Source organism: Aedes albopictus, chromosome 3, assembly GCF_035046485.1.
Source record: "Aedes albopictus strain Foshan chromosome 3, AalbF5, whole genome shotgun sequence".
In the NCBI taxonomy this organism is placed as follows: Eukaryota; Metazoa; Arthropoda; class Insecta; order Diptera; family Culicidae; genus Aedes; species Aedes albopictus.
The window spans coordinates 158,939,582-158,965,324 of record NC_085138.1 but is presented as its reverse complement, the minus strand read 5'-3'; the positions used below and the strand labels follow the sequence as shown (position 1 = coordinate 158,965,324).

At 38.3% G+C, this 25,743-nt stretch overlaps 1 protein-coding gene across 3 annotated transcripts; it reads left to right on the top strand.

The window, feature by feature from the left end:
• Positions 1–137: 137 nt before the first annotated feature.
• LOC109422552 (basic helix-loop-helix transcription factor amos-like) lies at positions 138–17,840 on the top strand. 3 transcript variants are annotated; one of them, XM_029872118.2, is made up of 5 exons: positions 138–1,987; positions 2,213–2,382; positions 16,940–17,081; positions 17,156–17,364; positions 17,434–17,839. In XM_029872118.2, exons 1-5 carry the CDS (start codon positions 1,932–1,934, stop codon positions 17,565–17,567), a joined length of 711 nt encoding a protein of 236 aa, XP_029727978.1. In that variant the 5' UTR covers positions 138–1,931; the 3' UTR covers positions 17,568–17,839. The 3 variants fall into 3 exon arrangements, with proteins under 3 accessions (XP_029727978.1, XP_029727977.1, XP_029727979.1); XM_029872117.2 differs by having other exon boundaries at positions 1,563–1,987; positions 17,153–17,364; positions 17,434–17,819; XM_029872119.2 differs by lacking the exon at positions 138–1,987 and having other exon boundaries at positions 2,184–2,382; positions 17,153–17,364; positions 17,434–17,840.
• Positions 17,841–25,743: the final 7,903 nt, after the last annotated feature.

The window sequence follows — 25,743 nt, the reverse complement described above, 5'->3', positions numbered from 1 at the left end:
AAGCATTCATATCACTTAAAGCAAAATTTAATAAACTTGATATGCATCGCTTTGAGTTCTATACATTCAAATTTAAGCATTTCATGCTTAGATTGCTATTCACGTATTATGTGTCCGTACGAAAGTAGTCTAACGTGGTGCTTGTGATCAGACGTTGAGGTAATTTGACCAATTCTGTATTATTTTTCTAAATTATTGTGCGCTTGAATAACTTACTTTTAACTTTTTAATACTTCTCAATATAAAGTCAATATAAGAGCTACAGGATAAATTTGTAGATGTTACAGCACTCTATGTGGTTTTAAAGAAGTTTCATGAAACCGCATTGGCAAAATTATCTCGACTCTCTCTATAAAGAAAAAATCAGAATGATCACACCCAATTTCATCTCGTCAGATAACCGCAACCCCGCCTTGACTCATTCAACAATTGTCTGCACCGAAGGCAATAGACCGCAATTGCCACACGATCGCATCACTTTTTCACTTTTCCCATAGTAAAATGTGGCCCGACCGAGCTCCCCATCGCAATTCCATCAAAACAGCTCATTTTATTTAATAAACAAAGTGTATTTATAATTTCTGAAACAGTCCATAGTATAATTTATCTTATGTATAACTATGATTATTTCAACCATTAAGAAAAAGGCATACATGGATCAAAACTATGCATATGAAAGTCAATTTCAGAGGTATTTTTATTACAATCAAGCTTATATTCAACTTTTTGGGCAAATAAACATATGCATTATTCGAACAAAATAGCTGTATATACATATTGGTTTTATAAATATCATCATGGCGTTCTGTAAAAACTATTCAGTGTTGAATGTTTAACATATAGGGGAACGTATTTTCGACAGCTTTGTTCTCTACGTCATGGTTATTTTTTTTTGCAACCTGTTGGACCGAAAATGACCGGATCTGTCTGGGTAGTAATGTTACGATAGACGGGGATACTTTCGAGGTGGTGGAGGAATTCGTCTACCTCGGATCCTTACGGACGGCTGACAACAACGTGAGTCGTGAAATTCAAAGGCGCATCATCAGCGGAAGTCGGGCCTGATATGGGTTCCAGAAGAAACTGTGGTCGAAAATGATTCACCCACGTACCAAATGCACCATGTACAAAACGCAAATAAGACCAGTGATCCTCTACGGACACGAGACATGGACCATGCTCGAGGAGGACCTGCAAGTACTCGGAGTTTTCGAGCGACGCGTTCTAAGGACGATCTTCGGTGGTGTGCAGGAGAACGGTGTGTGGCGGAGAAGAATGAACCACGAGCTCGCTGCACTTTACGGCGAACCCAGCATCCAGAAGGTGGCCAAAGCCGAAAGGATACGATGGGCAGGGCATGTTGCAAGAATGCCGGACAACAACCCTGCAAAGCTGGTGTTTGCTACTGATCCGGTTGGTACAAGAAGGCGTGGAGCGCAGAGAGCACGATAAGTGGCCGAGTAGTGTACTATTGTTGATTATATCTTGTTAAATGTCTTAAATGTTAAAAATGTAATGTATGTTTGTGCTAATTGAAAGTACTAGAAAACAAGGCCAATCTTACTACATATAGATACCTATAGCATGAAATAAAAATCTTTGAATAAAATCATCAGCTCCGTTCACCGTTCGGCAGCGCCATTACAGCCGCCATACTCCATTGCGTTCATGCTTCCCCTACATACCTTATGCGAAGGGCGGAGCTATGCTACTGCCTTTTTGGTCCTTGCGCACACTCCACATCGCATGCATAGGGACATTTTTCCCACATTAAATTGGTTTGTTATAAAAGCGACACGCACCACATCCGGGGCAATCATTCAATTCGCATATTTCCGGTTAGTAGCATTCCCTCGAGGATTCGAACGTGTGTGTGAAAAATAGGTGAAATATATTTGTGAACTTATTTGCCTGTGACCAAAATCAATACCATGGATAAAATCTGTCGCAGTCAGTTGCCGGATTCATCATCATCTCCTCCGCTAAGGTGCCCTTAGATGTCCAAATAGTGTTACTTGTTGTGATTCGATGTGAACTAGTGCATGCTCGCGGACCGGCGGTGAAACGTGAATGGAAATCAATTTACTTGTATAGAGTGCTAAAAGTAGCGTGATTTGCAATTAATTATTCAATCTATATATATTTCTCATTGTTCCGCTGAACTTCGAACCACCTTTTATGCGATGATGGATACCGTCGATATGGGCTACAGTGGGCTAAATTTCCATAGCTTCGATGAGGATCTAATCTCGGATTTACCGTCGTGTGTTTATGCTAATCATCAACTGGGGGCAGCCACGGCGACAAATCCCGGTTCGGCGAATCTCCGACTGAACACTAACAGCCTCAGACAGATCCAGCATCAATATTTGCATCACACGGGTAAGTTGTTTTGTTTAAAAGTGATTTAATTATCGTGAAACGAATTAAATTAGTCCTATTTGGGGATTTTTCCAAGCCGGGTATAAGAGAATAACAAAACCAAAAGCAAAATAACAACATAATTACTATCATGGAATCATGGAATCCTTACGGAATTGCTAGAGAATGACTGAATCGCTAAAGGAATCAATTCATCTTTAAATGGATTCCTAAGGAATCCGTATGAATTCAAAGAAGATGAATGCATGACGCATTTTTGGTTTAGTACCAGAGCAATTGCATGATCAAATAGCTAATAAATTCTATTTCTTCGGGAGATATTTCTGAGAAAGGAAGAATTTCAGAAAAAAAATTGAAGTTTGGCTATTTTTTACCGAAGATGATTCAGTAAAGTTTACCGAACGTTCGGTAATGTTTTGACGAACTTCGGTAATATGTTGCTGAACATTCGGCAATCTGAACTTTTCCCGAAAATTGAACAGCTGAATACGGTACTTCATTTTTAAGTGTGTATGTGTCTCTAACAGAATGTAATTTGAGCTATAGCTCAAAATTGTGACGTGTTGGAATAAATCTGGACCCGGATTCGGATCCAGCCTCCCAACATTTGTCAGAGACACATAATTTTACTTTAGAGATGGACCAAACGTTGATTTTTGTTTCGCTGTGAAATTTTAGCATGACTCAAAAGGTTATAAATTTTTCTCAGAATTTTATTTAAGTTTTTGTTCCACTTATAACTGATTCAGGAATTCCGTTCATTCCATTGTTTTGAAACTCTTCCATGATGGATCAAGCAAATCTTAGATGTTTACTAAAGCTTTTTCCATCCAGTTCTCTAAGAATGACATCACAAAAATCTCCATGACATTAAGAATTTCACGATGGTTTTTTTTTAAATACGCAAGGTCAAAACCAACGATTTCTCCAAGGTTTCTCCAAAATTCCTGGTATTTTTTTTGCAAAATTCCACTAAAAACACCTTTAAGACCACCAAGTAGCTTCAATCATAATTTCAGAAATCTTGTTATGATTCACTGATTTTTCGAACCTGTGCCATCACTCTGAAACTTTCGTCGAAAAGTTGAATGCTACCCAAAATTTCAGCCGAAAATTGATCACGGGGTTATCCAATATCTGTTCTGCGTCCTATTTATAGATGCCCCGAACGCCAAGCATCCTATAAATAGGAGAGTCCTTTTGATGTGAATATCTCCAGAATTGAGCAACATTTCAGAATACTTTCTTCAGAGAAGATGTTCTGCACATCCATATCTGCCGTGTGCAGCATAGTTGTCCCATGTTCTATGGGAATCCCTATTAACATGGGACAACTATGCTGCACACGGAAGATATCTTGTTCAAAGTTGAAAATTTAGTTTGTGACTGGTTCACTAGGTGGCGTAAACGGTGCTGCGAAGATTAAATAGTGTCATGATCTATGAGTTTCATTACCAATATGAAAGTAATTTCTATGCTATGATACCATGCAAGGTTGTTAATCGATAAATTATCAACAGTTAACGCAAACTCGATAACGATAAAGGTCGGTCGATAATCTCTCGATAACGATAATCAAACGATAAATCAACGTGGCGATCAACGTACCTTCGATAATTTTGCGATAAATCTAGTTACCCTAGTGACGGCATCAACAACGGTTCAGATCGCGAAGAAAATTTTTCGGAGACGTTATCGAGTCGATAATTTCCACAGTTAACTGTATCGCCGATGACGTTTCCGCCTGAAGACGTTATGGTTATCGACGATAAACGATAACAGACGTTAACTTTATCGCCGATAACGATAATTTATCGATTAACAACCTTGATACCATGCAATATAGGTATCTATCGATCGAATTTGATGAGTAGAAGTTAAAAATCGATATTAGATGCCATTTTGAAATCCAGTTTTGCGGACCATATTTCAAGATGGTAGATCATAATCTAAGATAGCGGCCATGAAATGGTGGTTTGAGCTATGACACCATGCAATATGGGGTCACAGCGATCGGGCTTGATCTGTAAAAGGGTGAAAGCAGATGGTAGGATAGAGGGTCTCAGGTATCAGTACGTTCGCTCCAAAGGCACGTTCTCCTCCATTTGGGAAATTTGTACCATCGCCATGATTTTTTTTTATTCCTGTTCGGGTCTGTCACTGCGACCAGTTTTTAGATCTATTGTGACATTACCCGTATCCTTAGTGTAGTGCATGTCGCATTACTCAATTGCCATTGAAGGGCAATAAAGTATCGATTTTGATACAGTTTTTGTTTTGCTTTCTTAGAAATTTCTTTCTTATAGAAAACGAAACAAGAGCACTGATAATTGGCCATGCATCGGAAACCTAGCATCACCCTTGTTTACCGCTAAATTCTCCCCAGTAAAAAAGCCGGGTTTTAACATTAGCAGCAATACCATTCCAATAATGGAACATATGTTCAGTAATAAGGATTCTAGTATGTTCCTTGCGTACTAGCACTTTCCAGACTTCGAAGAGTTAGTACATACATGGATCCCTAACCCAATTTGATTTCCTTTGCATTGAGTTTAGCCTCAGATGGTGAGGATTTTAACTATATGCAAAGTAAAGTTGGTAAACTTAGTTTTATTCAAAGACTGGAAGTCATCACAACACCAGTAGCAAGGACTAAATACTATAATGCCTATAATTATCAGAACACATATTCCAAAATTGAAAAATAGGACGACACTAGATTTCGGTTTGGTAGATCTAACACCGCAACGCAACCCAAAAAGGCGATCTATCAACGCTACGGGCTCCGTTAAAGATCGAGCATCTTTTAAACCCCCTCAACCATTCATCCCTCAGCACGGGTCGCCTGACACCTTGGATTGGGGTTACCTGTTTGGTGGACTTTTACCCCCGGAACAGGTGGTCCGTAGTGCTATTCTAAGCCGGCAGCTACACGGGCAATCGCCATGAATACAAGCCTATTCATCATTTACCTGAGGGAGAGGGAAGGGAGGGATAAGGGTAGATGGATAGGTTAGATGGTAGGATGGAAGATATACAGACTGGCGAATAGAAAATCCTAAGAACTGGCAACTGTAGTATTTACTGCCAACACTAGAAAAGGTTCAAACATTCGACAGACTTTGTGTTTTCAGAACATAAATTTATTATCTTTACGGATACAATACTCTCCTCGAATTCAAGCTCTCTCTGTGAAGTTCAATTGGCTCCGATCGAATTGGCTCCGATAGTTCTATCCACCAGACGGTATATATAGTGACAGTAGGAAAATAGTGTAGTGGTGAAAGATTGTTGTACAAGATACGGCAGAAGTTAGGGTGGAGGAAAAAGCAGAAGGTACACACCAAATTTTTTGAAACGCTTCCAGCACAAAAAAAATCAGCAAAATAAATTGCTGAATTTCAGCAATTTTTTTGCTGAATTTCAGCACAACGTTGCTGATCAACTGTCAAAATTGCTGGATGGTTCAGCAAGTTGAAAAATAATTGCTGATATTCAGTAAATTCGCATTGCTGAATGAAATCAGCACAAAAAAAATCAGCAAAGTTTGCTGAATACCAGTAAACAAAATTTGGTGTGTAGGTTTGATGGCTAGGATAGAGGTTTGAGATAGAGGGCAGAGAAGTCGAATAGGTAAACGGTAAAACGGTTAGGATTAGACAAGATGAGATCTGCGCGAGATACCTTCAGGAACTCTTCAGGATTTCTTCAAGGATTCTTCTCGTTCTCGAAGAATCCTCCCGGGAATCCTTCAGATGTTCCTTCCGGAGTTGCTGTGGGGATTGCTCCTGAGATCTCTTCAGGAATTTCTGCAGGGATTGCTTTAGAAGATCCTGACAAGATTCTTTTAGTTATTATATTTGGCATTCCTTCAGGGATTGAACACCTTCAAAGATTATTTCTGAAATTCCTGTTGATATTCCATTAGGAATTCCTCCCGAAAAGGAATATGAAAGAATATAGATTTCTGCCGAGATTTATTCAGGAAACGCCAGTGGCGTAGCAAGGGGGGGGGGGCGGAGGGTGCGGTCCGCACCGGGCCCCCGAATTCAGGGGGCCTCCAAATCAGGGAAGGTTTCTTACACTAGTTTGAATAAAGTTCCTTAAATAGCGAAAGTTTCCTATACGTATATGTTCAATACTTTGCAGGTCTGCTGATAGTTATGAAGGGGCCCCTTCGTAATTATCAAGGGTTTTTGGAATGGGACACACAGATGGCTTATTTGAAGTCCACTTATAAACAATTGTAGATAACACCATTTATTCAAGAAGTGTAGTTAATTTACTTTTAACTAGTTTGATAATTACTCTTTGTACCTACATGGGCCTCGAAATTACAGGAAAAAATATGTTTGAAATCAAAATTGAATTTCACGAAATTCAGTACCGATATAGAAGTAAATTCCGTGAGAATTGTGTAAACCTCCCTAATATTCTAACCACAGGACCAAACACAGGACTTTTGACTTAGATTGAATTTAGCAGCTGAAATTCAGGGGCCCCATTTATGAAAATTACATGTTACATGTAATGTTACGTCAAAACCGTAATACTAATAGTTTGTCGATTTTTTGTTGCTCGCTCAGCGTATTCCAAGTATTCCTTGAAGGGTTTCTGCGAGAATTCCTCCGGGCAAGGTAAATTCACCTTGCCTACGGGATATGTTTAACGATTTATCTAACAGTTACTTCAAAGATGTCTACAAAAAAAAATCTCTAAGAATTACTTCAGAACTTTATTTAGAGATTGCTTCAGAAATTCTTCCAAGCATTGATTTAAGAATACTTACAATGATTCCTTAAGGATCACCTCAAAGCATTTCTTCGTGATTTTTTTCAGAAATTAATTTATCAAGGAATCCTTCGGGAAATCTTTTGAGTTTTTTTTAGGAATTTCTCCAAGCATTCTTTTAGGAATACCTCTTCGGTTTCCTTCATAAGGATTATGTCATGAAGTCCTTCAACGAGTCCTTTAGATGAATCTTAAGGAATTTCTCTAAGGATACTTTTAGAGATTTCTCCAAGAAGGAATCTTGCTGGAGCTCCCCATGGAAATTTTTTTGATGAATTTCTGAGATTATGCTTGGAGCCATACCTGAATGGATCCTTGGGAGGTTTTCTATCGGAATTTTGGAAGAATTTCTAAAGGAGACCTTGAAGAATCTTATTTATAAGATGTATTCAGGAATAACACTAGTTTACAGCATTTTTGAACTCGGTAAGCTGATGATCATTTTTGGTGTAGAATCATGCCCTGAGTTCGAAAACGCGAAAGAAAAAAAATACAATAGAGCGGAAATTTTTTCGACTTTCCATACAAGGCTGATGATTTGAAATCGATTTTTGTTCTATTTTTAAGCAAAGTCGCTCACTTCAAACATCTCATTCTCCGTAATCAATGCTCCGATTGAGCTTAAATTTTTACTGTAACTCGCCTACATATGATTTGTCAAATAAACGTCGAGAAAGAATTTTTAAGTTGGTTTTTTCTTATTGAAAAAAATACTTTTCATCAAAAAATTTTAGGAATTTTGCTAAAATTTAAGAAGATCGTCCCTAAAACTCGCCAATATCTTAAATTTCATCAATCTGACGCGAAACCTGTATTCAGGTGATCGAATGGTATTGTATTCAGCTTTTAATTTATGGAAAAAGATTTTAAAATGGTTGAACAAAACGCAATATATTTGAATTTTAGTAAATTACATATTGTGAAAAGTTGCAAAACTCGATATTGAGCTAAAACTCAAAAACTGTTCAACTCAAAATTTTTTGAAGGTCGGTTTCGAAATCAGCACTAAATTGTGCTTCGAAAATGTTGGTCGTTGACAGAAGTTCACGACTTTCGTTTTATTTTGTAAACTTGTGTAATCATTGGGTTGCTTGTGGAGGTATCTTCGATAAGATTTTTGAAGATTTTTGAGATTCAGTATTATGCAGTAGTACAAGAAGTGCTAGAAGTACTATGAGAAATTGCTTAAAAGATTCCTGAAGAAATCTTTAAACCAAAGGGATTTTTGGTAGAATAAATTATGAAATGCCTAGATTATCTCTCAAAGAAATCAATGGCGGATACCCCAAAATATTGCACTCGAAATCTTTGATTCAATAAAACAATCTTCAAAAGATTTCTTATAGACTTCATTGGATAAATTTCCGTAAGACCCTTTGAGCAATTTTTTGCAAGAATCTTTTGGAGATGAATGTGTTCATCCTTGTAAGATTATCTGAATTAAAATTTGAAAATCTGAGAAATCCCTAAAGGAGAAAAAGAATAAATCCTTACTGAAATTACTTGAAGGATTGTTTAACGAATTGTATATGAGGATTTGAAAAAAGTTGCGCAAGGAATCTTTGGATGATTTCCTACATAAATTTTTGGAAGCATTTCTGAAGAACTAAAGAAATGCTTAAACTAATTTGTAAGAATTCATTGAAAGGACATCAAGAAAACATTGCAAAAAGAACCCTTTAAGAAATTTCTTTAAAAAATAGTCTTGAAATAATTTCTAAAGGATTTCTCTGGGAAAGCGCTTACGCCTAAGAGACTCTTTATGGAATTTTTGAGAATACATGTTACTAAAGAAATTCCTACAGAAACGCTTGGAGGAGTTTCCGAAGCAATCGATGTAGCAACTTTCGAAGAAAATCTTGAAGGAATTTGAAAAGAAGTTCTTGAATAAATTCCTAGATGAATCGTAAAAGATATCAAAAAAGGAGTTCCTCATTTGAAACAAATGCTTGATGAAATCATTAGAAAAATTTCTTAGAAGTTTCGTTAAGGAAATCGGGACGAAATAGGTGTTATCGCTAAAGAGATCTTTAAAGGTATCAATAGAAACATTCCAGATGAAAACCTTGAAAGAATACATAAAGTATTCATTGAAGGAATACCAGTAGGATTTCTTGGTGAAATTTCTGTTAGAACTCTTGAAAGAATTATAACATTTTTTATTTGAATGTCAGAAGTATTTCTTCGGAAATTTCTTTTGGATATTTTACAGTGATTACTTTGGAAATCCGTTCAACAATTCTGTAAGGAATATCTTTAAAAATTTATTTGGAAATCCTTTCGGTAATTACTTTGAAAATTTCCTTTGGAAATTCCTTAAGCATTTTTTTCTAATTTCATTATATTTGAAAATTTTCTTTGACAATTCTTGTGAAAATTGTCACAGCTAATTGAAAATTGAGTTCGCAATTCCTTTGGTATTTTTTTTTCCAAGGAACTCCGTCAGAAGATGATGATGAACCTGGGCTTGATAGTGTAATACCTGTAAGTAAAAAGAAAATCGGGTTAAGTACTGTTCCTTTTGGTTCCACTAAGAAATTGCATCCTTTGACAGATACGTATTTCGACCTCAACTGTAAGGTCGTCTTCAGTGTTGTGTACTTGTCAAGATACGTCACCTTGTCGAGTCAAGTGCAATACACTGAAGACGACCTTACAGTTGAGGTCGAAATACGTATCTGTCAAAGGATGCAATTTCTTAGTGGAACTGAAAGGAACAGTACTTAACCCGATTTTCTTTTTGGTTTCATTGAAAATTTCTGCCGCAACTCTTTTGAGAAATTGTATGGCAATTCTTTCAAAAAGTTCTTTAAATCATTCCTGACAATGCTTCAGCAATGGCTTTGCGAACTTCATCAGATTTTTCTTCTGCGGAAATTTCTTTGAAAATTCTGTCTGCCACTGCTCGCTGGTTTATTTTTCGACCATTCATTTGAAAAATCCTCTGGTAATTACTTTGGGAATAACTTCAATACTCTTCCGGGATTGCGGGATTACGGGATTTGATATAATAATTCATATGGCATTTACCGACTTTTGAAATTCATTCGGTGAATTTCCTGTGAATAATCCTATGAAAATCTTTCATATAACATTTGGCGAAGTTTTCGGCAAATCCTTTTTGTAATTGTTATTCCTATAAGATTAAGGGGTTTTCTTTGATATTTTTAAACTATTTCGGCAATTTCTTCAGGATTCGGTTCGGCAACTCTTATGGCAATTTTTCGGCAATTTAGTTCGAAATAAATTTTGGTTTTTATTTTTGAAAATATCTACGGTTTAAGTTTTCGAAATTCTTTGGGCAATTGCTTCGCAAATTTATAAGGCAACTCCTACGGGATTTCTTTGAACAATTTCTTTGGAAGTTTCACCGACAGTCCCTTTGCTAATATACCTGACAATTACTTTTGTAATTATTTTAATAATACTTTAGAAATTCATCCGGGAGGTACTTTGAAAATTCTATAGTTAATTCGTTTGTAAATTGTTTAAAAGTCCTCAAAAGTCCTCAGAAAATTCTTCTGAATATTTCTTTTGATAATTCCTTACGGAGTTCAGTCTATTGTCACTATTGTAGTTCTATGAGATACACTCCCGCGAATTTAAAAACAAAACCAAGAATTTACAACGGAACGGTCGAAAAAAATCTCACAAGAATTACCTTAGGAATTTCCAAAAAAAATAAGGTGATTACCAGAGAAGTGAAGGGCATAGTGTTTCATTGTACTTGCCTGGCAATATACGAATTCATGTAATGGCAGGCAAAGAAAGCCCTTCAGTTAATAACTGTGAAAGTGCTCAAGGAACACAAAGTTGAAGAGAAGCAGGCCAAGCTCCAATTGGAGCTTCGAGCCATAAAAAGAAGAAGAAGAACCAGAGAAGTCCACAAACAATTTCCAGGAAAAATCACAAAGCAATTCCTAAAATGTTTAAAGGAATTGCAGTAGCATTTCTTGGAGGATTTTTTTGTGAAATTCTTGAAAGGTTCCTTACATTTTTTTTAAAAGGATTTTAAAGGACTCTTTGAAGGAATTCCTTTGGAATTTCGAATAAAACTTAGTTAGAGTTCCTTAAGCGATCTCTGAAAAAATCCCAAAAGTAACCATCGGTAGAATTCTAAGAAAAAATATTATACAAATTATGCAAGGAATGCTTCATCCGATTAGGTATAGGACCCTTGAAGAAATTCTGAAAGAATCTTTGAAGAATTTTAAAGAGTTTTTTTAAGAAATATTTAAGAAATCCTTGGAAAAAATCCAATTATAATTATGAAGCGATTCCTGAAAAAAATTCCGATGAATATCCTCTATGATTTGAATTAATCACTTAAAGGATGCTTCAAGACATTTTTGAAGAATCGCTGAAGAATCATTGGAGAAACTTCTGAAGAAATTATTAAATTTGAGAAGATAGGGTATCTGCTCCTTTAATATTTAAGGCGAAACTGGAAGCATTTTCTCATTTTTTTCGGTTTTTGATTTTTTATTAAATAACGAAGTAATATTTTCGAAATCGGTTTTCGTGCACATGTAGAGTATGGATGAAGGTATCTTCTGAACTTTTTGAGGTGGAAAATGTTTTCCATTTTTGCAAAAACCATTTTTTTGTGAAATTTCGTTCAAAAATGGTTTCTACAAAAACAAAAAATATTTTCCACTACAAAAAAAAAATAGAAGATACCTTGATCCATACTCTACATGTGCACGAAAACCGATTTTGAAAATATTGCTTCGTTATTTAATAAAAAACCAAAAACCAAAAAGTGAGGAAATGCTTCCAGTTTCGCCTAAGCATATAGCTCATCCTATTTTCATCGTTCTCAAGACAAAAAATAAAGCGCGTTTTGTTTCTTATTTTTTGCATTTTTGTGAGACGAAGCACAAATGGTAACGAAAATTGCGTGATCGATCAGTGTCGTAATCGCTTTGTATTCTAACAGGATGAATTTGGGATCGTAAGATTATTAAGGACACGTTGACCGTACCAGGGATCCTCAGAGAATTTTTTCAAAGATTTTTTGGAGAAATAATTACTAAATCCTAGAGAAATTCTTGACTGAGTTGCTTGATGAAAACATAGAAAGATTTTTCAAAAGATTTCTCGAAAGAATTTGAAAGGAATCATATAAAAAATCGCAAAAGAATTTTTTAGGTAGAAGGTTTGCCCAGAGGAATGCTTGGGGAAAATCCTAGAGTAGATAAATATTAAAGAATTCGTTGGAGAAATTCCAGAAGGATTTTTCGAAAGAATTTAGAATACTTAGAATACAGAATTGAGAATATTCTCAGAGGAACTTGTCTAGAGATTAATCAATGTATTCTTTGAAAATTTTCTGGAGGAGTTTTAGGATTGATATATAAGTAAAGAGATTTTTTTTTTTGAAACAAAAGCATTGCAGTAAGTCTTGAAGGAATCCTTGGAAGAAATTCTTAACAATGATGATTGCTTGAGGAAATGCCAAGATAAAATCTTGGAGTTTTTCTGAAACAACTATGTAAAGGAATAATTGAGATATGTGTGGAGATATACTTGACTAAAGTAGTAAAATCATTAAACGAATATTTATAGGATCGCCTAAAAAATAACATGGAAAAATTCTAGAAGAACTTCTCTTCATCCGGCGGAATTCCGCTGTAATTTCTTGGAAGAATATCTGGTTCCGAAACAATCATTGGAGAATTTGTAGTGATTTTTTTCTGGAATTTCTCAGGAGTTTTTGGGGGGATCTTATAGATGAATCCATATACATATTATTGATAGAATCCAAGGTGGACTTCCTGAACAAATATTTGGAAAATTACTCGATGGAGCCTTTGCAATTAACCACTTAAAAGAATCATGAAGATAAATTATCCTTCAAAAAATATTTCTTAAAGAAAATGGTAAAGAAATCTTGAAAGAAACTCCTAAAGGATTACTTGGTGCCTTTCTAAATAAAATGGTCAACATTTTTTCGACAAATTTTCTCAGAAAAATATTACGCTCATTGATGGAATTACGGGATGTATCCTTGCAGAATTCCCCGAAGAAATTCACAAAGGAATATGTGGGGGCCTCAATTTCGGTTCCGCACCGGGCCCCCAAATTCCTAGCTACGCCACTGAGGAAACCTTAGATTTTTTAAGTATTCGTGCATGAATTTCTAATGTGATTCCTTCAAAAATTCTTCCCGAGTTTGTTTTAGGGATTTTTTTAATGATTCCTTCCGAGAATTCTTCTATGGTTCTTTCAGGGATTCCTGCTGAGCTTCCATCTGATATTCCTGCCATGATTCCTCTAAGAATTCCATCAGGTAGTCGCTACGGGATCCCTTCAGGAATGAAGTAATCGCTGATTTAGAAAATCTTGAAAGGATTCTAGCTGGCATTTCTTCGGGGATTCCTGCTGGAATTACTTCACAGATTCCTCCTGGTATTCTTTCAAAGATTTCTATTATATTCAGAGACCCATAGTATAATTCTTCCAGGTATACGTGCCATCAGTGGCGATTCCCTAACCTCAATACTGCCTGTTCAACGAATGTAAATTCTTGAATTTTCTCAACAAATTGGCTTGTAATTTGTGGAAAATGACGAGAATAGCCGTTTCTGTCCATTTGCAATTTGGTTCTGATCCTGAATCCTCCGTAATTGCAAGTTTTAGGGTCGTTGAACAGGTAAAAAGTGAGGTTACGAGACGCCACTGCGTGCCATGATTCGTGTTGGTATTCTTTGAAATATTCTTCTCGGATTTTTTTTTTTCAAAGATTACTTCCGGGATTTCTCCAACAATTCCTCCCGAGATTTCTTCTGTGATTCTTTCAGTTGAGCTTCCAGCTGAGATACCTCTCAGGATTCTAGGGATTCAAGCTAGGATCGCTTCGGGGATTCCTCCTTATATTCCTTCAAAGATTCCTTCAGGAAATCTTGCGGGAGTCTTTCAGGTATTCATGCCAGGATTCTTGCTATAATCCCTTCATAGACTCTTCTCGTTTTTTTTACATTCCTCAAAGGATTTCTCCTATTGAAGATTTTTTTTAGAACTAGACCATAGACTTCATTTTTTTTTCGTTAAAACATGTTTATTTTATTGTAACTTGATTGTTGATAAAAATTCTTTATGAAGATTATAATTGTGAGATACCTTGGGCGCTAACGGATTAAGACAGGAATTAGTTCAAGAGTTTCACAAAAAAAAATCAGATGTGGACTTCTCATTTTTAACAAATTAAGCGTTTAGAGCAGTGCAACTTATCTAGCAAGTCAAGCTAGGGACTAATATCGTTATTTTACTCAATTTCAATATTCCAAAGCTCTGTCGCAGTGTTGCACTCCATTGATAGTTACCTCAACACACCATTGTGACCCATGCTGTATTTTCGTACATGTTTCTGTGAGCCTACGACACCCTTAAGGACAGACTTGTTAGAATCCCAAAATGGTCGCCACAATGGCCGACACCTACTTACGATTTTGAGCGCATAAATATCTTCGTTAACAAAACCAGCGCATCTGAGCTTCTTATTTTAAACTTATTACACGTGAGCAAGAACAGAATAATGAAATGCACTTTTGTTTGAAGCTTGCTTCTTGGGATTTGTGCGTCTGGAGTTTTGATGCACTGTTGAATCGGGATTTCAAGACATTTGTCCTTAAGCACGTCAGCCTGTGGGTACTCTCGAGTCGTTTGACGTTCCGGTTGACCACTAACGCACTCGACCACGCAACAGCGCCATACCGCAGTAAGGACATCATCTTCGGTAAATGCCATAATTCCATTCCACATTCCACGTGGCTTCCGAAGTTCAGCTGCTCATCGATTATAACCCCCAGTTGCCTGGAGTAGAACGTGCAGCCGCCTGTGGTGATATCAGTTTGTGGTGTGCCGTCATTCACCGCATTCCATAGTACCGGGCCCATCACTACCCCTTAGGTACCCCCACTGTGATGTTCTAACTGCTGCTATCTTCTTGTTCGGTGTCGTAGTTCTCCTATGCCGGCATATAGGTTATTCCGGACCGCTAGATAGATGATGTCTGGCGCTCTCGATGTCGTCCCAGCTGGCGCTGTTGAACGCGTTCTTCATGTCTAGCGTGAGCCCAATATCGGCCATTTTGATAACTGGCTTAATATAGCGTCCACTGTCGATCGACTCTTCCTGAAGGCGAACGGCTTATCCGAGTAACCATAGTCATCTCGGAATGGGCCGTCAGCATCGACAAAGTAATCTGCTCCAACAGTTTTCCGGCGATGTCCAAAAGACAAATTTGCCTGTATACCGACGGATCACCAGGTGACTTCCTGTAGTAGAACAAATCTCTGTCTTTTCCATCTGTCCGGAAACTCTCCTCTGTCTAGGCACATCTGCATCTGCACTTGTCGGGGGGCCTAGATAACCGCTTCAATAGCTACTGTCGGAATATCATCTGAACCCGGTGCCTTGTTCACCTTGAGCGACTTCGCTATCGTGATGAGTTCCACCTTTATCGCCGTGGCAACCTGGATTTAACCAATTTGGCCATAGGTATCCATGGACTATATCGTGGTGGGAAAACAATGTTTCCATGATATTCTGCAGCATCTCGGGGGAGCGTTCCGGGGGAGGCTGACGCAGCCTTCGTTTTGGCCATGACTATCCTGTAGGCATCACCTCAGGAGGTTATGTTGGCTGCCTGGCAGAGATTATCGAAACACGTCCGCTTACGCACCCTAATTTCTTGGTTCAGTGCTAATTTAGCCGTCCTGTAGGCTTCACTAGTAGCAGAGGAGTCGGAGATGACCAAAGGTTTGGCGGTGTCAAGCATGGTCCTGCCCTCCCCCCAATATTTGACGATTTTTCGATTTTCCCATACAAAAAATCAGAAAAAACAGGCTTTCCCAGCCTATGACTTCCAAAAACTGTTGTCCGTCGCCAAGCGCGTGGTCCATGAGGCAGGCAGTGTTGAGAATACTCACTTGCAAGAGTGATACTCACTTGCTTCTATCTCAGTCCAGAAGCATGCTATTAAAAAATGATGTATGAAGGGCTTTCAGATTGTAGTTTAATCTAAAAGTTTGCCGAATAAAGTAAAGATCGCAGACGCATACCAAAGTTGTGAAAGAGCTGTGAGCACAAGGTGAGTAAAATTCGCGTAATTCATACTCACCTTGTGCTCACAGCTCTCTCACAGTTTTGTTATGCGTTTGCAACCTTTACTTTATTCGGCAAACTTTTAGATTAAACTTCAATCTAAAAATCCTTCAAACACCATTTTTTGATAGCATGCTTCTGGACTGATATAGAAGCAAGTGAGTATAACTTTTCGCTACTGAGTATTCCCAACACTGGAGGCAGCATGTGACCCCATTCGGATATCATCAGGTTTGTTTACGAGGCCTGGAAATCCCGATAAACGATGGACGTCATAATTTAATCTTTCCTAGGTATGTTCTATGCTCGGTTCTATGTATTTTGAGAATCCAACCGAAACAGCATAACAACGCTGTCACGAATGATATAATTTGGAGCGGTAGCTGATGGAACGCTAACCAATAGATAGTACTCATGTACGGTACCCCCTTCTCGAAGTCATCCCTAACGGGCGTACCGCGAATGTAAGGAAGAGAGATAATGAGTTCTTAGTGGGTCGAAACCCACATAACCCGAGAAACACCCTCTTGGATATCTGATCAGCTGATTTTCTCATTCTATAAAAAAGAGATATCTCAGACAAAGTACGACTCTTGCACTTTTCATATACTTCAAGTTTAAAACTGTGTTCGTTTTTTTTCTATCTACAAACTTTCAGATTGTCTGGAGTCACCAAGCTCAGCCAGTCAATCGTTGTCTAATGCCATAAACCACCCCTATAGTGCGGCCCCATATAAAATCCAACGACAGCAGACTAACGTTAGAGAGCGCAAACGAGTCATGAGATCTGCTCCTAACGGGTAAGAAACCGAGGATTACTCGCTCATCCATGTTATAGTATTTAAATCTGATCACACATCTTTCTTCACAGCAGCATTAACTCAGCGTTCGACGAACTTCGCGTGCACGTGCCCACCTTCCCGTACGAAAAACGTTTGAGCAAAATCGACACCCTGCGGTTGGCCATCGCATACATTGCCCTGCTGAGGGAAGTGCTGGAAGCAGACTACGACCCGCTCACCTACGTCGAGAAGTGCCTGCGCGGGGAGATCAAAGCCGACCGAGCCAGTTGGAACACTAGTGGTAATGGTACTTGAAAAGTTATACCGAATTGGGACATTCTCTGAAACGAAACTTCTTCTCTCTGTGTAGATTTGACAGCTCGGCTGTCGTGGATCAACTGGGAGAATCTCGGAGTGCATCCCGGACGGCGCACCATACTGACGTCCCTTGCCCTTGGATCATCCGAAAGTCTGGGGTGTGGACCTCCACCACATCTTATCTAAACTGAATTATGCACATGTGCAATCGTATACCTACCTTGCCGATAAAATAATCCATACTAATCTGACTGTAACAATTTAAATCGATATAAGTTTTGTCTTCCTATAAATGTTATAGGCATTTGAGCTATTCTAGTCATTATTACTATTCAGTTGTGATATTAGATTGGTACAAGGAGTGTACTTATTAAGTTGTTTTTGTTCAATAAACTCTTAGGCCAACTCAATAAAACAAGACTAAATTTATCCGAATCAAATTTCATTTATGATAGAAATACTGAAATAAAGCGAGTTGCGAAATAAATCAAGTGTTTATGGCTTACAGGTTTTAGAGAGATTTTTGCCTGCTCATCTTCGTACGGGGCGGTTTAGTGAGTTTTTGGTGGCAAAGTGTACAGACCGCGTTTTCATTCGGATCGTCCGTCGTCGTCGTCTATTTGACTGTGCTCATCTTCGTGATTTTGGAGGCAAAGTGAAGAGGCCATTTTTTTTTTCATTTGGGCCTGACGCGTCGTCGTCGTCGCAGATTTGGCTGTGCTCATCTTCGTACGGGGCGGTTTAGAGTGATTTTTGAGGCAAAGTGAAAAAGCCGCTTTTTTTTATTCGGACCGGCTGCGTCGTCGTCGTCGTCAATTTGAATGTCCACGTCGTCGTACCCGTGTGTAGTTGTAGCGGCTCAGTGTGATTTCGGAGAAGAGGCCAGTTAGTGGAAGATGCTGTAGCACATACGCACTGGACACTTCGAAGGATGTTTATTGGTGAGCTCTTTCCATTTTATAATAATAATAATAATAATAATAATAATAATAATAATAATAATAATAATAATAATAATAATTAATGCTAATGCTATACAATTCTGCTCTGGTTTTTGTGTATTTATCTAACAAATATTGAAAAGTTCGTCACGTCATGTGTCGGCGTTAGTACCCAATGCACAATCAGTTGATAATAAATATGTTTCTTTCATTTTTTGCATTTACACAAAAATTTGAATGGTTTGTCATCTTCGGTGTCGACATTTGTAATATTTTAGTCAAAATGAATAAATGTTTTGACTCAATAGTAAAGGTTGCATGAGAGTCCGTCTTGGTTCGTCGTTGCATCGCGTCGTCGTTCTGTGTGCGTGCTTTTAGAGAAAAAAAAATAGTTTTTGTGCGAGTCGGTCGTGTGATGTCAAAGTATCTAAATACCAAGGTAAGAGATTCCCGCTAATATTTACGGATTAGTGAGAAAAGGAAAAAAGCAAAAAATAGTTATGAAGTTTGCGGTGATTTGTATGGGCACATCACTATTTAGTAAACTTTCTTAAGAAATTAAGCACTCCCATCTTGGAAGCAATTATTTAATTGCATCTCACTGGATTAATTGTGACCTCCATGCAATAAAACAGGAAATATCACCATTTGAAAATCGGTGACAAAATTTTTTTTTTTTGGTTCTAAACATAGTTAAACAGCATTTAGAAGCTTCCAAACTAGTAAAACTTCGCAAACTTTGCTGAAATAATGACATTTTAGTGTAAAAACACCAACTTTTCATAACTAACGCCAGATGTGGTAGTGAGTCTCATTTTTGACATTTGCGGGAATCTCTTACCTTGGTATTTAGATACGTTGGTGTGATGTCAGCAGCGGATTACATTTCAGCCCGTCTTGGTTTGTCGTTGCATCGCGTCGTCGTTCTGTGTGCGTGCTCATCTTCGTACGAGGCGGTTTAGTGTGTGTTTTGGAGGCAAAGGAAGTGCCGCTTTTTTCGTTCGGATCGGCCGCGTTGTCGTCGACAATTTGAATGTACACATCGTCGTACCCGTGTGTTGTTGTCGTTGTTGTAGCAGTTCAGTGTAATTTCGAGGCCAGTTAGTGGAAGATGCTGCAGCTCTGGTTTTTGTGTATTTATCTAACAAATATTGAAAAGTTCGTCACGTCATGTGTCGGCGCTAGTTCCAAATGCACATTTAGTTGATAAGAAATAATTTCCTTTAATTTTTTGCATGAACACAAAAATTTGAATGGTTCGTCATCTTCGGTGTCGACATTTGTAATATTTTAGTCCAAATGAATAAATGTTTTGACTCAAATAAAGGTTGCATGAATTTCTGGAAAAAGAGAGGGTCGGTAAAAGATAGATGGCAAACCATGCGGTAAGATCTTTTTGATTTATTTATCACGTGTTATTTGGTTAATACTTGTGAATTGATCGCGTTCAGCATTGTCTCGCGCGGAAACGCAAACTACAGATGCGTCGGTGTTTAGCATTGTGTTCTCCTTAGTTGCGAATGAATAACTTATGTAGGGTGAGTTTTGAGGCACAAAAGATCGCGTTCGTCGTCCAAGGTTTAGAAGGGTATTTCTTCGCGAGCGCATTATTAATCGCGATTCAAAACATTACACTCGTTTACCACGACAAAATCCTCAACACATCTCCATTCCCCCTCACGCTAACGCCGCTCAGCACTAAAGTGCATAATTTCCAGACTACACCAAAAATGTGTAACCCTTGCACATTTACAAAATCAGCTCCAGTGTCCGCAAAATCGTTAAATTCGCAAAAATTTTTGTACAGCAATCTAGCTAGGATTACTAGTGACCTTGAAAAACAAAAAAAAAATCAACATTTCACATCTAGACGAGTGTACGAGCTGTTTTTTGAGAATGTGTAACTGTCACACATTTTTGTGTGGTCTGGAAATTATGCACTTATGAGTAGGTCTTACACACTTTAGTGCTGAGCAGTTTTAGCGTGCTGTCCAAACTCCTAGTGATTTCTCGTAGTAACGCAGAGAATTCCTCGGTTATTGGCCTAAGCGAGAATCACGTCATCACTTCCTTCCCTATCCTCAATTGACCTGCATTCGGACGCGGCCGGCGCTGGTATTGCTTATTGAAAAGTATTGGGATTCCAGCATTTACACAATGAAGAGAAAGCTAATCCCAAGCATCATCTGTTGGTTCTTTGTGTAAATGCAGTTGTCCTTGCAATAACAGAGGAGCAACCGCGGGCGGTCAATCATGCTCATGTTTATGGCTTACAGGTTTTAGAGATACGGAATTGGTTCCTTTACTATGCAAAGTGCTCCTGTTTTTAACCTCCTCCAAACAAAGGTTTGAAGCGCTGTGTATCTCGATTCTTGTTTTGTATTTTTAGTACAGGTAATCTTCGATATAACGTACCCTCGATATAGCGAATTCGATATAACGTACATTTCTGGAGCTCGATTTGAATAGGTCGTATGTGCTTTTGTCGATTAAAAATTCGATCAGTTGGATTCGCTTATTGTAGCGAAAACCGTTGGAATTGAAGAAAGTTGATACATATAGCAGAATCCTCACAACATAAGCTTTCCGTTCCATCATTAAAAGTCTCAAAAATATATTCCATATTGCTACAATAACTAAAATAAACTGATCGAATTTAATATCGACAAAAGCACATACGACCTATTAAAATCGAGCTCCAGATTTTGCTTCGATATAACGTACAACATTGAAAAAAATCATGTTTTCAAGTTAGGGTAGGGCGGGGCAAGATGAGCACTCTAAGAATCACGTTGAGTTTAATGAAAGTAAACACAATTTTTCAATGTACTCTCAGTAGTTCTTTTCTATATCATGTTTTCTACCACCCATGAACATGGCAGGGTTCAAAATTCACAATAAGGATGATTTATTTGACTAAACAACAAAGATGTTTTACGGTCAGTTCAAACATGCTGCGGGGCAAGAAGAGCACTTCATTAAAATCAAAATATTTTTACTATAAATTGGCCATACAGTGATTGAAATAAGGTACACCGGGGCAAGTTGAAACGGGTGGGGCAAGATGAAACGCGAAGTTTTAAAATAGATTTCAATACAATTTGAAAATTTTTCGTTCTCGATAAGATTGTTTGAATCAAAAACTATGTGTTATAACACTCGAGCTGTTTACCATCATTGGATAACATCATGTTAACCCGCTGTTTCATCTTGCCCCACCCGTTTCAACTTGCCCCGGTGTACCTTAGTAGGTATCACGTTCTAAAATGATCAGTTTTTTTTCGATTATTAAAAAAATTGCGGTTTTATAATACTTTATACAAAATTACCCGAAAAGCAATGAACGATTATTAAGTCGCTTATTTTTACAAATTAACGCAACCAAATAGGGTATGAGACCATTTGGGCAGGGGCACCTATTTTGGGCACTTGCTGCTATAACTCAGTCAATTTTTAACTTGTCATTTATCCGGTACTAGCTGTCCCGGCAAACTTTGTCTTGCCCTAGGTCTTGCCTCTTTGTGGTGGTTTGACAACTGTTGAGCTCAAAATAGCACCGCACTCTAGATTGGTTTCATTTCGATCGTGTTGATTTCCTTCCCGAATTCCCAGCTCATGCAAAATCAATATTTTATCAATTTTCTTTCATTTTTAGTTCATTTTCCTAACTTTTATTACATATAAACACAGCCACCATGAATACGAATCGAACCATGCAAGACTCATGCTGATCGGTCCATCCGTTCATGAGTTTTGTTACCTCAAAGGAATCTCAAACTCATTTTTATATATATAGATTTGCGTTTTATGTCCAGACCATGCATGCCCGGATTTAAGGGGAGGGGGGGCAAGGAGGCAAGTGCCCCTGGCCCCCGATTAGGCCGTCCCCCAAGAATCCCGAAACAAAATATGTATTTTTTAACGAAACCATATAAAATGTACTTCAATAGACGGTTATGTTTCGAAATTATTCATGTTAGTTATATGTAATTAGGTTATTTAAGGATATCTAGAGTACTTCTGGCCATTTATCTGGATTTTCTCTTAAAAAATCGAAATTTAAAAGTATGATATATTTTGGAGCAATATTCAATGTTTAACACGGCTAACACGAGTATTAACACGAGATAACACGATTTTTTTTTTAATTTGGTGTACGCGATTTTCTTAAAAAAAAACCTTAAAAGTTCTTATCGTGTAGAAACACTTCTTTGAGACTTGTAATCAAAATTTTACACGGGCTGTAGTGCATTGTAGTGCTGCATTGCAAGCTAGCTCCCAAGAGCTCTGTACATTGGGAGACTTAAATTTTTTTCCTCATTTTTCTCAAGATGTGCCTCATGAGCTTCGTCTCATGCGCTGATTAAAGTGGAAAATGTCATGACAAAAACTTCCTAAACGAACGAGAATTGAACCTCTTACCGTTGCGTTACATTGAGAGTCCCTAGTCGTACCGTACCAACCAGACACTCGAGTTGTGTACAGGAAAAAGTTGTTGAGATTCTTCGTTATCAAGAAGATGTTTTTTACCTTAGGGTCAAGTAGGGTAAGATGCCATTTTTCAAACTTTCATCGTTTTCAATGATAATTAGCCTGATTTGTTAGACTTTTAAAATAGTAACAGCAACTAGACAATATTTGCTCGATACTTCAGCAAAAATATTCACTAAACTGTTGCATTTTCATCGATTTTTGCGATTTTAACCCGAAAAGGGCACCTTTCAGAGCTCGTCTTTGATGGAACACACTCAGCGAGGTGACGAAACTGAGGCCATGAAGGTATCCCTTTTAAGGTTAAAAACTGATTCGTAAAGCGGAAGTGGTGCAAAAAGACCATCAGCCATGGGGTAAGATGCCAGTTCATGAAAACATTCAAAAATTACGTCCATCAGTTTTTGGGCATTTCCGACTCCTTTTCCCCCATTTGTTCCGCTTTTTTCGTATCAAAAAATCAATAAATGGAGTGTTACCTCCCACCCCGCAAAACGATGTTCGTCATGTTTGAATGACTCCAAACATGGAAAGCGTAGACATCAACAACCATGAGACTCCATGTGTTCCTCAATCTCGTTGGAAACACTTGGCTGGTAATAAAAATCACCAGAAAACCTTAATGGCAAGCACGGAAAACCGGAAGTTGCCAATTTTCATTAGGAAATCAAAAGATTTTTCGTGGATTTTGTGGCCTAGCTTCTAGAAGAATGTTCGATGCAAACATATCTTGACACCATTCACCTTTAGCAGGGAATGAAATTATCGATCACGATCGCGATCATAGAAAACTCTCTTAGGGCCAATTTCTTCACCTCGGCTTAACCGGTAAGCCAGGCTTTCCAGTTAAGCCGAGTTGAAGAAATCGGCCCTTACACGCATTATCGGCGAAATAAGACGTGCGACAAATTCAGACCCGGTTTTCTCCCGAGAATGTATTCTCGCTCGTCCCGCAGCGCCGATAATGGATTATCACCAGCAATGAAAAGCCGACTGGTTTGTTCTCTGCGCTTTGTTCGTCTTTCCGTCTGGCCACCAAAGGTAGCTTTTATGAATCAAATTTCTTCCTCCTTTCAAGCAGCTTGTGTGGTCGCGTGGTTATGGTGTGCGCTAGGAAACATTTTTGTGGAGGGTCTAGGTTCGAGTCCCATTGGTGGCACAATTTTTGTAATTTGCCTCCTGATAATTATCGCGATAACCGGCAAGGTGATAAAGTTGGATAGCGAAAATGATAAGAACGATTTTCAGTTTTCGGCTATCTTTGGTCGTGGACAACAGCAGCGAACGATAAACATTTATCGCTGGAAAAAGAATCGTTGAATTGTTCGGTTGCTCGGAAAACGCCAATTTTCGTCTCAATTTGCTGATTATTTCATTCCCTGACCTTTAGTAATGATCAAGTCCCATTCAGGAATGATTTTATGAGTTGGGCCATCTTACCCCATCTTGGCATTTTGGGCTTTGTTCCCCTACATACCAACAGCTCAGGCAGCACATGCGACGAGCTATGTGCCCAGCTCGCACCAACCAGATTTTCGTGAGCCTCCTAGCAGCGCAGCACATTGCGTTTTTGAAGAGCTGGGACAATTTAATGGGAGGCTCGCTGCCTCATTTATGTACACATGAGCAATGGAAAGCTCTGCCCAAGAGCTCTGTACATTGGGAGACTCAAATTTGTGCCGCGAAGCTCTTGAAATCTCAAATGTCATTTAGTGACACTACAGGGATATTTCAGGTCAGCCAAACTACCTTGAAGTTCAGGACTTCAGGTCTACACTAGTAACAGTATCCATATCTGTTATACTGAGTAATGTTGCATATTTATCCGTGGTTACTGGACCAATCTGAAGTCTACTTTTTATTATACTGCCCTCACTCGCATAACAGTCCCATCTTTGCTGGGTTTCCTATTCATATGGGACTGTTATGCGAGTGGGGGCAGTATAAACCTTTGGGACATTCAGGTTCGTCCAAACTGTTCTATAATGGCGCCCTTCAAATCTACAAGAAAAACTTTATGTGTTTTCGCCATAAATAATAGCATAGCATAATCCGTTGAGATCCGTGAAGCACTTGAAATCTCAAATGTCATTTGAAAACACTATGTGAATGTTCCAGATCAGCCGAACTATCTATGAGAACTTCAGGTCTACACTCGTAACATCAGCTATATCTGACATACTGAGTAGCGTTTCATAATCAATCGCGGTGACTGGATCAACCTGAAGTATACTATATATTATTATGAATCTTTGGGATATTGAGGGTCGTCCAAACTATCCTGAAGTTTAACTCTTGATGATAACAGTAGTTAGTCTCACGATAAACTTTAGACTTTAATCTGTAATCCCCCTGGCATTGCATGAGTCATTTCAAGATAGTTTTGAGATATGTATTCCAGATCAACAACACTGCTCAGGAGACCATTGCTTCAGGTCTACACTTGTGATAATAGCTTTTGTTAAGTTTGTTAGTAGTGTTACATAATTCACTGTACTTATCAAAGCAGTTAGAGGAACAATACGCGTTGTTGTATATTGTTGGGATATTATGGGCTCCCTACTGTTTGAAGCTTAGTTGATAGAAACAACCACTGCAACTTTCAGAAGACTTACTGGACATGATAGATTACAAATCGTAGCTTTTGAAGAAAGAAGTTACCGTTCCACCCGTAGACTTTAGGATCTAAACTCAAGAACAGTTTGGATGACCTAGGCAGAGCCGTAGCGTGGGGTTGGCCAGGTTGGCCCCCGCCAAGGGCGCCAGCCTCAGAGGGGCGCCAAATTGGCCAAAGGCTGGAAGGAATGGTATGGTGTTTTTAACAAGATTCAAACTAATACACTGTATCTCAGAAACACACATATTTTCACACCCCACAGTTATCATGTGTTTGCTGTTGTAGTAATTTTCCATATACAGATTTGTTCAGA